The following is a 17,521-nucleotide window of genomic DNA, read 5'->3' as shown; positions in this document are numbered from 1 at the left end:
CGCAAGTGAGAAAAAAGAAAAAAAATCCAACACCATTCACCGCACACATCTGGTACCGCCTGTCTAACGCCTTCAGAAAAAATACAAAAAAAACAAGCACGTATGTTTCTGTATGGCCAGAGGCACAATCACGTCACTATTGACAACATAGCAAAAGGCCCTTAAATCATTTGGCACCAGTGATGTTCTAATTCTTTTTTCTGCGAAGTGGTGTGTTTCTATTCAGGCTGTTTAGGGTTCACATTAGCGTGGGGATGACAGGTGGCGTCAGAGAAGGAAAAGAAGAAAAAGAGGGTAAAGCTGTTTTTCACGGGACAAACTGAGAACAGGACAAAGGAGGTGAAGAGGGCCTTAAATGTGGTGTTTTGAAATTGGGCATGTGAGGAGTGAGCTATTGATGCCCTCCAGCTTCATCACGTGAGTGTGTGTGAGAATGAGTTTACCACACTTTTTTTGTCACATCAAGGATTAGGTGTTGAGAATTGCTAGTACCACCGTTTTGTAGCCATTGAAAGGCAAACATCTTGAGACCTACGGTTTCCGTTTGACCTGTTTGTCACTTTTGTAAATGTAAAATCTGATTATTTTTATGCTTACATTTGTTAAAAAATAAAAACTGGATTACTTCCCCAATTGTGGAGGGTGAGAAACTGGGTCTAGTCCAACTACTGTTTGAATCTGTCGAGCCAGGGTTTCCTTGTAGTCGGAAGGCTAAACAAAGTTAGTCTCTTAAAACAATGATGTTTATAAGCAGCCATATGACTAAGCAATTTGAATTGCCACGTGCTGAAAAGTGCTATATAAATCGCCTTGCCTTGCCTTGCCTACTCATGGTGTCATTTCGAGCTACATTTGGTTGTTTTTGTTTTTGGTAACAAATCATTATATCCATCTGTAAGGTGGTTGGAGTGCAGTGTAACATTCAAAAACAGAACATGTACTGGAGTTGGAGAGGCTTGTCATACCCTTTAGAAAATGGTTCATTGGGCTTGTCAGGTTGTACCTGGCTCGTTGACAATTCCGGCGCCATCACATATTATCACTTCAGTAATAACAATTTTTGAATTCATGTTGCGCGGTCTTTCTACTTGAAAAAGGTGCAACTAGATACTTAGTCACCTTAAAATGTAAAATGTCTGTTTCACTACTAGCTCACAGTTTTGATCTTTAACTGTGTGCTGGGGTTTTGAGTATAGAGCTCGTATACCTGCAGAAATTATGTTAACACGATTCCAATCTCATTGCCAGCAAGACACTCAGGAAGCTGCCAGTGTAGTCAACAAAAGATAACTCAAGGCTCCTCAAAGCACCTGCCTTGGCTGAAACAATGACAAGAATAAGATGTCTGTGCATGTTCATTTTTCCATGTGTGGCTGTTTATTTGTCAGTATGTGGCAGGTATTGTGATGAGATCAAATTGAGTAAGAGTACAACAAAGTTTTAGCCATCTTTGTCCTGACCTTGTGTTCACACCTCCTCTCCACTAATCCATCTTTAGGCCTCTGGTTTCCACAGTAATGCTATAATTACAAAAAAGCCTGACAGCCCAACCCCAGAAGTGTTGAGTTGGAAGTAGTGTAGACTGGAGTTGTGTGTGTGTGTGTGTGTGTGTGTGTGTGTGTGTGTGTGTGTGTGTGTGTGTGTGTGTGTGTGTGTGTGTGTGTGTGTGTGTGTGTGTGTGTGTGTGTGTGTGTGTGTGTGTGTGTGTGTGTGTGTGTGTGTGTGTGTGTGTGTGTGTGTGTGTGTGTGTGTGTGTGTGTGTGTGTGTGTGTGTGTGTGTGTGTGTGTGTGTGAGAACTGGTGAGACAGAAAATGAGCTTGCTAGTATCTGTGAAAAACAGATTAGTACGTGCTCATGCCAGAAATCTGTCGGTAAGTAGGAAAACCACTAAACACTGTTATGGGTCTCACTTTCTATTCCTGCAAAATAGGACGTTATACGTTATACCGTAGGCACTGAGATCAAAGGAAGAATGTTTTGCGTTATGTGCTGTTTTTACAGGTTCTCTTTGTGGGAAGAAAAGATACATATTAAAATGACCCAAAGCTTTTTAATTTTGCTCAGTGACGCAACATTGAAGCTCAGACAAAACTAGAGAATGCAATTCCTGAAGAAATTGGGAATGCTTTATGCTGAAAAGCTGACGCTGACGCTGAACTGCTATGCTGAAATGTAATGTGTTAGAAGAAAGTGAAGAATTTAGATTGAAATGATACATGAACACTGGGGGCTTGAATGTGTGATGAGAGAAGAAAATAAAGTAAAAAGGCTTGGAAAAGCAGCAGAATATTTGAACTGCAAACGTTTGAACTAACTTGATGGCGAATGATCTGTCGCCATGCCAACGGCATTTGATGACATCCCTTAATACGCTTAGATGCGTTGATGGCTGCATCGTTACCAAACCTGTGAAGTTTTGGACTGTTTGGAGTATTTTCACTTAAGTTATGAGAAAACCGTGTTTCAAGGCGAGCATATGTCCCGTAGATGTCTTCACGGCTGGACTGTTAGCACACATGTGAAGTTTGAGCGCTTTTTGAAAATGTTCATAAGAGTTAGCGACATCATGTTTTATAGCGAGGGATGCGCTTCCATGGAAACGGAATATGGTGAGATCTCAGATTTAGCGTAGAGCTGTTGAGGGCTGGACCGGTGATGTACAAGCGAAGTTTGGGGGACGATCGGACCGTGTCCATTGGACTTACAGCGACATCGTGCTTCATGGCGAGTAGTCTGTCGCTATGGCAACGGCATTTGATGACACCCCATAATACGCTTAGATGCGTTGATGGCTGCATCGTTACCAAACCTGTCAATGTGACATTGTGTTCCATGACACAGGTATTTATATTTGAGCTAACGACGACAGCTGTGTGTCACCAATAATTTATAAAATAGGTGGAACATGTTGAAGTCAGTATGAAGTCTCCATCAGACAGAAAAGAATAGGAGTCTGTTAAACTCCAGTGACCACGTCGTTAGCTCAAACACGTTGTTTTATATTTGAGCTAACGAGCCGTCCAGAGATCAAAGGTTTCCATTGTTCTGAATGAGAGATAAACCTCTTACATGTGAACGTTTTGTGGAAGAACCGTAAGAGATATCTGTGAAATGTCAAAACGTGAAGCATGTCAAGGAAGTTGAGCATCTGAAGTGTAATTTTTGTGTACTTTCGGGTCAATAATGTGGCCTTTTTGGCAGTTTAACTAAAGGTGTGCGGCTGCTGCCATGAGGAAATATCTGCCTGAAATTACAATGGGCTTTAATGGAGGCATGTTGAAAGTTGTTGTCACTTCATGCCCTCAAGAGGCATTTTGTTTATTATTATTTTTGCTTAATTATTTGTCATTTTTCAAGCTACGAGATGTTTTCCTACGTTTGTCATGAAAAATTATGTCTCAGGAATGTAGGGTTTGGGAATTATGGCGATTTTTAAAAAAAATATGAAGGCAAATTTCAAGATTTCCTCCACTCTAGCTGTGACATCACGCACTCTAGTTAATGTTAAAATCTGAAGAAGGCCTCTGTACCAAGGTCTGAACAATGTTTAATATCTCTAAAAGTAAGAATCAGATTTAAAAGTTATGTTACAAGAATAATGTCAGAAAGATGTGTAACATTTTAAAGTTGGAATGAGGTTTCTGAGTGAAAGTATGAATTAACAGTTAGCAGTTGAAGTCGCATGGAGATTTGTTAAAGTCTGAAGAATTTCTCCATTGACTTCAATGTTAAACATTTGATGAATTATGGGATGTATCTCTGGAATTATGAAAGTTATGAATGATAAAAGTAATAGCCATCGATTCCCGACCGAGCTGAACGTTTTGATGTTTGAACGGAGTTTCTGCGATGTTGAATGCGGGAGGAGAAGAGGGCCAAAATAAGCCTGCGGAATAATAAACCTTTTGCCCGTAGCAGAACATATAGTTGGAATGCTGTTAACAGCATTCCCACTAAATAACAATTGCCTTTCTCTGTGTTAGAACTGCTTCAGTGTAGACATCTGGTGCAAAGATGTGAATGATTATTCTCCATGTATTGCTCTCTGCTGGCAGCATGAATAGGATGAGCCACGGAGCGCAGACTGTGCTTTGTAGCACATGTTGGGTCATGAGGCAGAATCTGTTTATGGGCATGTGTGTGAGAGACAATGTGAGAGGCGGTGTCAGCTTAGTGCGAGAACTGAGATCCAGCTCTACCTATTCCATCTATCAGCACCATGACAGGCCCAGAGAGCATCTCAACCCCCCAGATGCACACCCTGCCAGAGCATCAGGACAGGCTGCTATTCCCTAACATGCTTTTTCGATCACTCCAATGCATGTAGTGTGGCTGCCACTACAAAGTGTCAAACCATTTCTAAAGGGAAGCAGATTGAAGAGGTGTGATGAGGCTGGGGCGACAGCACAGTGTGTGAGTAACAGAGGCCACCCATGCCACAGATGTATTTGTTCCCTTATGATACTGTAAGGCACTTTAGATAAAAGCATCCACAAATGACGAATCTTAGCTAAATAATTGAATTTATAAAAGTTTGGTTTATATAAAGATAATGGCTAAAAGGTCTTCAAGTCAAATAGCTATTATGCCGGATAAACAGACTATAGAGCGGCAAAACAAGTGGATTTCCTTGGCGATTAAGTGCCATATAGAATCAGTGACAAAACAAGAGTTCCATAATAAATAAATAAATAAGAGCTAAAAGATAAATAAAATGATCTGTCAAAAATGCCACACAGTAACTGGTTTCAGCTCGTTCAATGTTCTGCTTTTAGCCGTTTAATATAATAGTAAACTAAATATCTTTTGGTTTTGGACTTTTATTGGACAAAAAAATACCTTTGAAATTAAGGACGGTTAAAAAGAAATTGCGGTTTTCTGACAAAGACAACAATTGTAAAACCAGATGAAAAAAATAATGGAAGTCTAATCAGTGATGAAAATAAGCACATTTAAACTAAAACAGATGCCTTACTTCTCTTTTTTAAGGTCTTAAACAAGCACTTTTTTCAAATGAGTGAGGATTTAATGTGTGTTGGAAGAGAAATGTCCACTTATACCAGGGCTATGGCTGCTGGCCTGCTTTTATCTGAGTGCCCCCAACCCTGAATGCTGCTGAGCTCGCTCGGCTGCTGCTATAGTACTTCATGTATTAAGTAATAAACTACAATGAAACACAGACCAAATATAATAAAGCTTCAATTTATTTTACTTTCTCAGTTGCCCTCTCGTTCTTAAGGCTAACAATAGGTCAGAGGCATGATGGACTGCTTGCATGTACAACGCAATCTGTGGTTCCTTTATTGACGTCCATTCCTGCTTGTATTATTTGCAGATGAAAAACCTATTGTATGTATGAATAATAATATTCTACATGTTAACCCTATCATATAACATTTGTTTCATTTAATGGTCTCAGCTGGAATCTCTGTATTGATTTCACAGGCACAGCAGGCCTCCTGAGATTCTCTATGGATTTTCCAGCTCAATTGATCCATTGTGATTTCTCCTCGAAAAGGCCCTGCCAGAGTAAGGCATGGAAAGCAGTCGTAATGTCACCATCTCCTTATGTACCTCACTCCCGTATTCTACGCTACCTTACCTCATGGTTGCATTGGGATTCCAGACATTGTTATATTGACCCCAGAGGACGTGTATCAGTCTTTTTTTGGCAGCCCTAGAGTTGTGATTTTAGCGATAGGGTTTCCTGCTGGAAATCTTAAACGGGTTTGAAATTAGAATAAAATAACAATGAATTTGTTAGTTGGGACAAGATGTTATTTCATCGAAAAGAGCTCTTACAAAGTGTGAGTGTGGCAGCTGCTGCTGCTGATTGCTCCACCACACTAGATCCCCTCTCAGACAAGTGATTATGTAAATGCAGGTAAGCTTTCTCTGCCCAAACGCTGCATTTATCACCGCTTTGCTGAATATGAAATGGCTACGATGAAGTGTCAATTGATGGGGCACACAATCATGAGGGTTTAATCTTTGCTGAGTCTCCGTTATTGATTTTGGACCTGTAAGCCGAGGTAGACTGATTACAGTGGATGAGCTCAGAGAAGAAAATCTAACGCTGTCTGTCATCAATCTAAATTATCTCGCTATTAAACTTAAATAAACCCTCACATTTAAGAGTTGTACTGTGTACTCTACTTGGTAACCTCCTTCTAAAATCCTCTGCAGTAAATAGTACATATTTCCTCATGCTGCTGCACAAACGATGTGTCTTAAATCAATAAAGGCTTATGTTATCTGATTTGGTCTTATCTTTTATTGGTCCTTACATGTCTTCAAACTCTAATAAACAGGGCTTTGAATAACATAATCATTAGTAAAGCAAATTCAGGATATCCTTAATTCAACAATAGCATTTGATCATTTATTAAAAAGGGAAAAGTAGAATCTGCCTGTTTGTTCACACGCCCACTCCTTAAATGAAGCGTCAGTCACAAGGACATGCGTGTTTATGCTGATGATGCATAAATATCAGACTGTGTAAATTGACTAACATGCCTGTTCTCCACACAATGCTCGGCTCAGGTTATAATGTTAAGTGTTTCTTATATGCAGTGTATAATGACACTTATGGATATACTCCCATTAAGAGCATCCCACTCTGTTGAAGAGTATAATTGTAGTGTCTTTAGCAGCTCCCAGTAGATCGCGTCTTCAATGAAGATGAAAATGATATCCTTGCTGTTAACAATTAGCCATTGTGGGCTAGCAGCAGGGTTGTAGTCGATACAAACATAATCGAGTCCAAGTGGAGTCCAGGTACTTGAGTGTGAGTCAAGACCAATGTCCAAAGTCAAGACCAAACAGAGAAACTCCTACTCTTCTGTGCACACAGGATTCATTGTTACAAAGGTATAATAGCAAAAGTAGTAAAGTATAAAGAAGAAGTATACAACTGGCCCATAATACTTATTAATTTGTACTATGCCTAACACACAAGACCAAGAGAAATCCAAACAAGTGTCCAAGAAAAGTCCAAGACTAAAGTGGCACAAGTAATACAGCTCTACATAGAAGTAATTGGCCTACTGTATGTGATTTGGGGATATCGAGCAGTTAACCCTGCTGCTGTCTATAGTTTTTTCACGGAAGTAAACCAAGTTCCCTGGTCCCCCGTTACAAGGTACTGCATCTGATTGAATCAGTCTATGGATTCATTGTCATTTCTAAATTAAACTATAAAAAACCAGGATGAGTTCCAGTTTGCTACAAACCAGACAAGTCGCAGCCAAAGGCCAAATAAGTTAATTGCCTTGTGTTCATTCCCAACTCTCTAAGCTAATGCATGTGTGAATTGAAACCAACTGTCACACTTTAGGACACAAAAAGTCATTCCCTCCCTTTCCCACCCTGCCTGTGCTTTTTAAATGTCAAACCCAGTATTGAAGGTATTCTTAAAATGGGAGACAGAAAGTGTTCCTTTCAACTTCAGTTATTATGATTGAGATAGTTCTGACATCTTTCATTGTTCCCAAAGATAAAGAGTGGTGCACGTTCATGTCATAAAATAATAAAGGAAGATGACATCTTTAAAATAGTAGTTTGTTTGATGATGATAGGATGAAGCAGATAAAAAGCCAACATAAGGCTAATGGTACACTCCTATGTACATAAGAAGATAATCCGAGTGGGGAAGCTTGATCTATCTGTTATGGCTGTTGGATCGGCCTTTATCCTCTACTCAAGACAACAGTCATCAGTTATAGCCTGCCCAGAGCACTAATCAGACCAAACATATCTGCTTCCAGGCAGCACCTCAGCCGGGGTGTTCTCTCCGTCGGACTGAGGCCGATAGACGTGTTAGTGTTTCTCCGTGGGAGACTGGCCTTTGTGTCTGATGTGGCTGCATGTTGACTGAGCGGTGATACAGCTAGCCAGCCAGAGCCAGAGGGGGAAAAAGGCAAGACGACGAATGAGTTAGTCTCTCTTTGTAGCGAGGGAAGATGATGCACACCGCGCTGAGCACATATCTAAAGGCAAAAACTGAAAAACGGTCAATGCTGATGCAGACTGACGAGTTAGTTTCCACTCGAGAGGGGGAGGGGGGAGGGCGCCCTGCTGTTGATATGGGGCCATGGTGGACAGACGGAGCGGGTCGGAGAGAAAGAATGGAAGAGAGGGGGGGGGCAGATATGGACAAAAAACAAAAGGCAGATGTCACGTGGGTCCAGAGTCGCTGATAGACGTGATGTGCAGCGCGGCGCTCAGCCAGCGGTTCAGGTAGAAAAAGGCTTCCCTTTGTGATGCAGATGACAACGCAATCAGTCCGCTTTGTCTCCGCCGATGGGCTCTGCTCCCGGGGACATTGAGAGCCAGACACTAATCCGCTGGGTTTGTGTGCTCCGGGCGCGCTCATAAAAGCAGTGTCACAGTACCTGGGGTGTGTGTGGATGGGGGGTCTCTGAAACGAGGTCTGACCTCTCTCAGGGTACACTCTCCCTCCTCCTCCTCTTCCTCCTTCTGTCTCTCTTTCTCTCTGCGCCCTCGCTCAGTGGCCGGCATCGCTCAGTAGAAAATGATAAGCGCCATATTGTTAATGTATGACTCAACGTGAACATGAAAGACGTGACAGGAGCCGGGCCACACTGATCAGTTCACCTCCGCTTGTCGTGCAAAGTCGGTTAGTGTTTAAAGAGTTGATGAACAAATATTTCAATGCATGGATAGAAAGAGATAATATATAGTGACAAAGATAATGTGTAAAACATATTGATCAGAAATGCTTAGAAAACGTTTCATGTTAAGGAAACTGCACAAAGAATTGGGCAGCAAATTAGGCCGCCATTTTGATTGTGGGAGCTTACACGTTTCCTGTTTTGAATTATATCCGGAGATACATTTCACTGTCTCCTAATGATTTCTATTCCCATCGGGTTAGGATGAATCAGGCTCTTCCTAATAAATATAACTTACAAAGAGACTGCACTGTGCCAATTAACATGTGCTAATTAAGATAGCAGGCTATAAGAACATCCTTGATCTAAATTCCTGTGTGAAATACTTGAAAGGTTACATAGAGGTAAAGTAAGTGTCTTCCATACGCGTCTATTTATCCAAACTACTCCCGTCTAGTAAGCAAGAAGACCTTATACAAACTGTATTCCTATTGGGGAAAAACTCCAATTAATTGACAGAGTTACACTACCTGAATTAATTCATAACACGTCTGCAAACTAGCAAAAGAGAAGAACTGCTCGACAATGTTAAGTGAATTTGATCTTGATCTTATTTCTGTCCAGTTGTAAGCTCTTAGGAGTGTTGTAATATGCTCTGTAACACTGATATAAAGCTAGCGATACTCTGTCTATTTCAGACCAAGTTGTTTTCACAACTTCATGCTGAAACAATTACAGCCGTCCAATCAAATAGCACACCTAGAACTGCAAGAAACACAAATATCCACCCCTCTTATTCATCTGATGTTCACTAAAAAAGAAATGTCTAAATAATATAATAATAACTTTGCGGCGTGATTTCAATTCGATATATTCTTTGCCATACAAGTTTGACAAGCATGCACTGGGTTAGGTTTAAACCCCTAACCCTAACCGTAAACCCTTCAAATGGCATACATTTGTGAACATAAATAAGATGTTCTATATTTCTTTCTTTTTTGTAGCTTACTGCCAAACATTAATGGAAAACACAAGTCCCAGAAAAAAGGGAAAGACAATCAGGAAAGTATTTAAAAGTTAATTTGTGTATGTTTGGTGGTACTAGCAATTAACCTTAGAAGTAAATGCCACCTTTAAACCACTTAAAGTCAGATACATCGAATGCTAAGACTTATCTGTAACGTTTAACATCGTTTAACCAACGCTGGCTTTTGTTTGACATGAGCAACCCTAATACCCTAATATTATGTGAACAAGTGAAAGTGGTTTCGGCTCTTTATCTTTGTGTGTTTAAGATCTGATGAGAGATATAGACATTGCCACACTTTCTTTGCCAGGAGAATCAAGTGTGTGCTTGTGACAGTTTCTCTCATTGTGTTGTACCCAAAATAAAAATTGTGCTTATGCAAATGTGAATCCCAGTTCTCAAAGCTTGTTTTTAAAAAATTATAATTTTTAAAAAGTGTCTTTATATTTTATTACATTGTTATTAATCTTCTTCCCAGGCGCTTTGATTTATCACATGTTCTCCAATTGTTTTAAATTGCAATGCAGTTATTCACACGTTATAACATGAGCTAGACTTAAAAGTGCACAGTACTTTTCAGCAAAATAATTCAAGTATTTTGTATTGAAAGTCTAAAACACAGCTAGGCAGTATAAAGTACTTGACATACTTTAAAGTAAACACACTTTTGCGGGGCTAATATCACATACTGGCCACAAAGACTTGAAACACCTGTTGACTCTTGAAATATTTTTCATTTTCTGATAGCATCGAATAGCAGCCGGGCTCTGCAATCTAAACAGAACTGATTACAGTTCAAAGAGACAGAAGATTAAACACCTGTTCTTTCTTTTAGAAGCTGTATATACTCAAAGTAATTTAGAATGCAGCAAATCTACTGTAGATGAAAGTGATATAAGGCATGTGAGAGTACCACGAGCATGCTGTATACACCTATAGAAATATTAAGTGTTGAGCCACTAGGTGCAGTCTATGGAGGTAGTGCATTGTGGGATACAGCTCAAATTCAGCTTGACTTCTGAAGTTGTCATTCAGTGGGTTATACTGTATTTTTTTATAGTATAATAGCACTTCCCAGTGTGGTAGTTAAATTCAGAACGTTGGTAAACTGATCCTTCTGCCCTCAACTCCGTACAGTGCACTCATGGAAGTTAACATAAACAAACTTAACTTAAATATGATACACAATACGAGCATGTAGATCTGTGGGAATTACACTCTAGCAACATCCAGAACCCAAGTCATGCGCTGTGTAAAAATATGTATATTTGCCATGTGTGCATTGGGACCCTGTACCCAATGCACACACTGTGCCAAATGGTAAACACAATAGTTGTATGTCTGCCCACACACTTACAGTACAGTACCCATCATAGATTAACATACATCAATGACTCCTTTAAGCAAACTATAATGCTTGTCAAAAGCTTCAAGTGATATCCTGAAGCCATTTGAGAACTTCTTTATCTCAGTTTGGAACCCGCTATTGGATTTCCTTAACTTCAATTTTCACATACACCACAAGCTGAAACATCACTATTTTAGCATCACCTCCAGAGGGCAAATATGTGTTGAGAGGAACAAGGCGAAAAGAATGAAGAGCTGGCTCATGGCGGTGAACCACAGCCGTCAGAGTCAAACAGCTGAAAGCATGGAAACAGTGTGGAGCACTCCATCATGTCCTGAGCTGTATCCTTAGATAAATTGGTCGAACATGCTGGAGCCAGGAGCAACTTTTTTGCTCGCGGAGCCATCTGGGACACAAACCTACATCACTGAAACCCCCATGTGAAGGTTTTAACAAAGCTGACATAGACCACGGTTGAATACATACTGTGCAGGGGCCTCAGAAAGCAAAGCAGCCCACTCAGCAACCTTATGAAAATGCTACATTTTCTAAGCAAAACAGTGACACTTCTGACTTAATCTAAACCTAAAGGTAGCCATAGATGTCTCTGAAATGTGACACCCCCCCCCCCCTTCAAGTGAAACAACTGGTACCGGCACTAATTGAAATTTTGCATGCAAAGTGACAATGCCTGGGCCCTCGGCAGCATGGATTAAGGCTTGAATAGAGACAGATTCTTTGTGAAAGCCTACTGTGGCGGTTGGCGTGCAGGCCCGCTCCCCGCATCTGCTCATTGGGCGAACTGAGAAAACACTGGATTGTATACGGTCGCTCATTTTACCTTTATCTAATCCCATTTCAGAGCCCACCTCCGTGTGTCCTTTGTTACTCTCCCACAGAATGTAATGCTTCCATGTTACACTCACACATCCATTCCTTACAAAAAACTATTCCGGTCAAAAACAGCTACAGCATTTACATATGAAAGCATCTTTACCAAACTTGGCAGGATGTTCAAAACATTAACAATCATACTGAGCCTTGAGCTGTCATACTGATTTTTTTTTGTGAGGAAAAATGGTACTGAAAAGAATATGCAATGTTTGAAAATGTAATATAATGTACAAGATTAATTCAAATCAAACAATTGAAAAATGTTAAACTTGGCCGGTGTTTGCCAACTTTAAACTGAGTGGGCTCCAGTGCTCTACAGAGCGCTGAAGGAATGCAGCGCATATTGAAATGCAATCAAATGTGCTAGACATTTTTTAAAGACTCCATGATGTGATCTCATTCTACCCTACTTCGCCATCCTCTATTGTGGTTTCTGTCCCATTATGGTTCCTTCAAAGACAAAACAAAGACATTTGCTGTATCAAAGTCATTTATCAGCCGGCGGACCCCAACAACAACTTGCATACAAGTCTGGAGGAGGTTGTTGTTGCGACATGGCAACACCAATCGTCCCAGAAAACATTTGCTGTGTTTGCACGGTACAAACTGTAATACCACAACAGAAGAAGGAGGGGGAGCAGGGGGGGGTTGAAAGGCCAAATGATCCGTATTGTACATTTCATCTCCTCCAAACAATACAGGCTACTGCAATTTCATAACCGGGAATGAATCGGAAAATATCCACTCAACAGAATTAGATGAGCGCCATTGTTAGCGTGGCTGTCAACTGAGCACTGATGACGATGAATGGGGTAAACTAATGGCGGGATGTGTTTTCATAGACGTGATGGACAGTCGGGCTAATTTCCTTGGCAGTTTTACCTCCATTCATTTTCAAAAAGAGCCTGTTTGTTCGTGTTAACTAAACCAATAAGAACTGGCTTCAATGGCAGATTGCGTTACCGCTAATCAACTATTTAGTTATTTCACCTTCCACTGGGTAAACTCCTTTTGTAAACTGGTAAATGCTACTGATGAGTAAATAACATTAATATGCTGTCCAACATGGTGATTTTTACAAAAGAGTAGTCTGGATAAATTTAGCTCATGGGCTAAATTCAAACAAGCAACTCAAAGCATATTTCAAACTGGTGTGTTGACACTATTCACAAAATGGATACTAGTTACAACACACAGCTAGGATATTCTTAAATTTGGCCCCAGTTTAATCCAATAATCCTCTCAAGTAAGGCCCCTGCCTGATTTATTGATTATTTGTAACAAGAAGTAATCCTTCACATGCTTGTGCGACAGAATACTACACTTCACTCACTGTGTTAGTATTTCATTTAACTCCACGCAAAAAGTAGCATATAGTTGTTGTTTTTCTTAAATCAAACCATTCCCACAGTATCATTCTCAAGCAATCAACGAATATTGCAAAGTAGCACACAATAACGTCCGTCATTAAAAAACAGAACTATGTGAAGATGTTACTCTTTATTAAACAAAATAACAATGGATAAAATGTAGTCTCCCGGCACTAAACGTGTCAAAGTGATCCACTCGGGACTTCTTTTCCGTTGCATGCTGGGACGTGTTTTTTCGGATTATGGCTGCAGTGACCTCTTTTTCAACCCTTTATTTCTCATACGTAAACCATCCTTGCAATTTCATTGGACAGTCGGCTAGGTTGATTCACATGGTAAAATGGAGGGGGTCTGCATTGGGATGGCGGCTGGACTAGCTGGTGTACGAATCAGAATGTAAAACACCAAGGGCCCGAAAGGCATTGCATTAGCATATATTACTGTATGCAGTGAAACACTAAACATCAACGGCACTTTCCTTTTTCGAGTAAGAAGTGTACTTTAATACACTGAAAAAAACTCCTGAGGAACTGTACGGATTGCTATTTGAGGCAGTGTATGCTCTCAGCTTACAAAACAGTATATTTTAGCATGTGGATATAGACAAACTGTAACCGTGGCCATGTTTGCGTTTTAGAAAGACATAATAAACACGGGGAAATGGAACACTATGTTGTGTGAATACGTTGTTATTTTTGGCATTTTTCACATCCTGCAGTTCCTTTGCTTTCAGACAAAATTCAAAATGTAATCAACTAAAATTTTATGATAATAATCAAGCAACCATGATGTCCGTTATTAAAGGAAAACCAATAATATTTGTTAAATCAAGTTAATGCACAGAGATAGTATGAGTTTGCCTGAATATATTTGATGTAAATCTATTATATATTCAGTGTATATGTTAATATTCAATACATTATTTTAAAAACTAAGACGTAGCACATGAAGGTATAATGTATGCATAATCATTTAATATTACCTGTTTTTTACTATGCTTGGGAAACGTTTTGAAATATGATGAAAAAGAGTATAAATTACGATAATATATTTTGAATATATTGAAATAAAATTAAAAATTAGGGATTGCATGAAATGCATGTTGTGGGCTACATTGTTTGTTGTATGTGTATTGTGTGGTTTAAGTGCCCGGACTGTAACTATGTTGTCCTAAAATAATACATACTGGAATGATGTCTAGAAAATCTTTTAAAGCTTTGACAAAAATGTCAAAGTAAGCTTTCAAGATTGCTCAGGTCTTGGATATGAAACTGCATTAAAACCATAACCAGCTGCAGACCAGCAGTCAGTAGAACTCTGCATAAATACGCACAGCGCTTGTCAAAGCCTGAGCCAGTCCTTCATTGAGCCTGACATGTCCTTTGAGATTTGTTTTACATATAAGGGACGTTACAAATTATTTTACAGTAAACATACAGCTAAATAGTTGTATTCCTGCTTTTCCTTTTGTTGTTGTCTTATCCTGTGGTTACATTTAAATGAGCTTCTCCTTAAATGCTCAGCTCCACCTGTAATTTTGAGGTTAAGTTAAACTGACCAGAGGAAGAAGATATGTTTGTGTCCTATCAGAATCCTGAAAATAGTCTGAATAAATGGATGACTGGGCTGACACTTTCCATTCCACATTGTGGCCAATGGCTCCTGTCTTGACACAGGGTAAACTGTGAATTAAAATTCAGCTTCATATCACACCCTTTAATTAAAAAAATAAATAATTGGCTTTCATAATCTCTAAAAAAAAAAAAAAAATGTCAGAATAATAGTCCCCATTAGTGCATAGGTCTTGTGTATCTAAGTAAAAAAGTGTAATAAGATGACCAGTATTTTACTTTGAGCATCACATACATAGGCTACTGCTGTAAACACAGCACACATATTATAGAGATGATTTTTGCCATTCAACCTGTTTCATTGTGCTTTGAGCCACGCTGCCTGCTGCCTTTTACTGCTTAGCAAAGCTTTCGGTACAAATGGCTGCATAGGGACCGGCATTGCCTTCTGTAAATTAAGTACGAAGATTTTTACTGTGTATTTAATGCGCATTTGGACTCGGACATACTAAAACAGGTTAAAGGAGACGTATATCTTTCACCAACTGAGACGAACCGGTGACACACCTCCACGGACACACAGCATGCGACCCTTTTGACAGATATTTAACGTGTTCTGCCTAGCGTTTGCTCATATTATTCCCTTATTAACGATATTAACACTCAGCAACAGCAGTATGGTCTACCTGCGGGGATGCGGGAGCGTCTTTTTGTCTCCCACCACCATCCCTTGCCTGAGCTGAGTGTATGTGTGAGTAAACGCCACGTTGTAACACATTAATACATATTTACGGGTATATTTTCCGCAGGTTTGGTCAATTAAATGAACAAACGTCCATGCACACGCTTTGTCTCAAACTCAAAGCCGGCAAGATGCGGCTCTAACCGCGCTGGGATGAAAACATTAGCTTACCTTCAACAGCTATTACGGCCGGTATGGTCCATAATATCCATAGAATATCCATTATTGGTCACTTAAAACTCCCAGACATTCAAATAAAACAAGTCCCGGAAGCCATTGACAGCACAGACAGAGAAGGGACAGGCGGTCCTTCACCTCCAATAGAGCGACCCCAGATAGCAGAGAAAACCAACTCAAATCCGAACCAAGTTTGGGCTAAACCAAAAAAACGACAGACAGAGGGGAGCATCGAGCAACACTGAAACACAGCAACGCAGTTTTGCGCTACATTAATCACGTCGTTTTGCTATTGATTAAAAAGTACTTGAAAGTGTGTATCAGTTATGATGGAAGAGTTACAACATTTGAATTATCAGTGCAAACGCTCGTTAAAAAGGACCCTTGAACCCCTTCACAGCCACTTCAATTCACCCCGCTGTCAATCATCCAGAGGATAGTCCACACAGCCTTACCTAGTGATAATTAAGTGTTTTGGGACCATGTGGGACATTTATAAAAGATGGAGCTACTTATTCTCACCTCCACACCACTCGACCTGGCAATATTGGTGATTATATTGTCGGAAAAAGCTTCTGGGAGACCACTCTGATGCTCTAATATGCACGTCTTGAGAGACGTTTGGCGCTATAACAGGTGACAAACACGGAGAACAATTAAAGTAAGCTAACATTTTATTATAAATTATTTTCTTTCAATATTCATTTTTGAATTTGTTCCCACTTTACAGTTTGCCACTTAGCCTTCCACCTAGGGCCGTTTGATGTAATTTGCTTGTTTGGAAATGGATTTTTAACTGTAAAAAGGTGCAAATATGAAATATTAATATTGTATTACAATTATCTGATCATATCAGATTATCGTTAGTTTTAAGCAAGTTAATCCTTTTCTTTATAAATTGGAGTGTTAAAGTTTTAAATGATTGTTTGAATGATATACGGATGATTTATATTCGTTTTATATACAATGTGTACATTTTAGCCTTTATCATTAATTGTATTAATTTAATTTTAGTCTAATGAATTATTTAGCCTAAAAAACACATTTCCTTAATCTTTACAGCAGCCACAGTATGTACTTATAATTGCATACTGTAAAGGTTCTTTATTACAGCATTGAAATGAGTTTACATTTGACATGCTATGATCTATATGATATGTAATTCAGGATAATACCTTTTTTTTGTTAGCTGTGTGTAATTTAACATTTGCTAGGCATACTTGCTTGAAAAAGAACTCGTCTGTATATATATAATTCAACATTTGATTCATGTTAAAGCTTTTGTTGCCTAAATTGCTACTTTCCCCCTTTTTTTTACAACAAGTCAGTTTTAAAGTCTGAACTAAATGCCCCTCTAATAAATTAAAAGCTATGAGACTGAATAGGCTGCAGACTGAAGGCCATTAGGCTACAATGGGGACTGGTCATGGTTATGGCTCTATTCATGCTGTAAAAAAGGGCAGTATGCCATGGTATTAAAGTGTAGGCTAGAGGGAGAAGTAGAAGGAGTTACAATTAATTATATAATTGAATATAACAGGCTAGCTGAGTTTGCATACTCTCTTCAAAGCAACCATTGAGTGATTTAAAAGAATTGTTAAGTCTATGACTTGGCAGGATACAGGATACAGGATTTATATCTGAGGGGTATATCTATTCATAATGTAAAAATGAATGGATATCTAACAGTGAATATGAAAGCAATATCTATTGATTGCATTGATTTTTCTTTGCGCAGTAAACAAGCTGACATTTGCA

The 17,521-nt window shown here is 39.4% G+C and overlaps 1 protein-coding gene across 2 annotated transcripts in view; it reads right to left on the bottom strand.

Moving 5' to 3' along the window:
- The window catches only part of ephb2b (eph receptor B2b), a 137,494-nt gene extending 121,588 nt beyond the window's left edge, over nt 1-15,906 (bottom strand). For both annotated transcript variants that reach the window (XM_034082980.1, XM_034082981.1), the window contains exon 1: nt 15,758-15,906. In XM_034082980.1, the coding sequence (XP_033938871.1) occupies nt 15,758-15,809 (52 nt within the window). In that variant the 5' untranslated portion in view covers nt 15,810-15,906. The remainder of the gene's footprint in view (nt 1-15,757) is intronic.
- Between the last annotated feature and the right edge of the window lie 1,615 nt (nt 15,907-17,521).

Source organism: Pseudochaenichthys georgianus, chromosome 5 (assembly GCF_902827115.2).
Source record: "Pseudochaenichthys georgianus chromosome 5, fPseGeo1.2, whole genome shotgun sequence".
Lineage (NCBI taxonomy): Eukaryota > Metazoa > Chordata > Actinopteri > Perciformes > Channichthyidae > Pseudochaenichthys > Pseudochaenichthys georgianus.
Note: the sequence above shows the minus strand (reverse complement) of the source record. Positions and strands in the feature narration are given on the sequence as shown.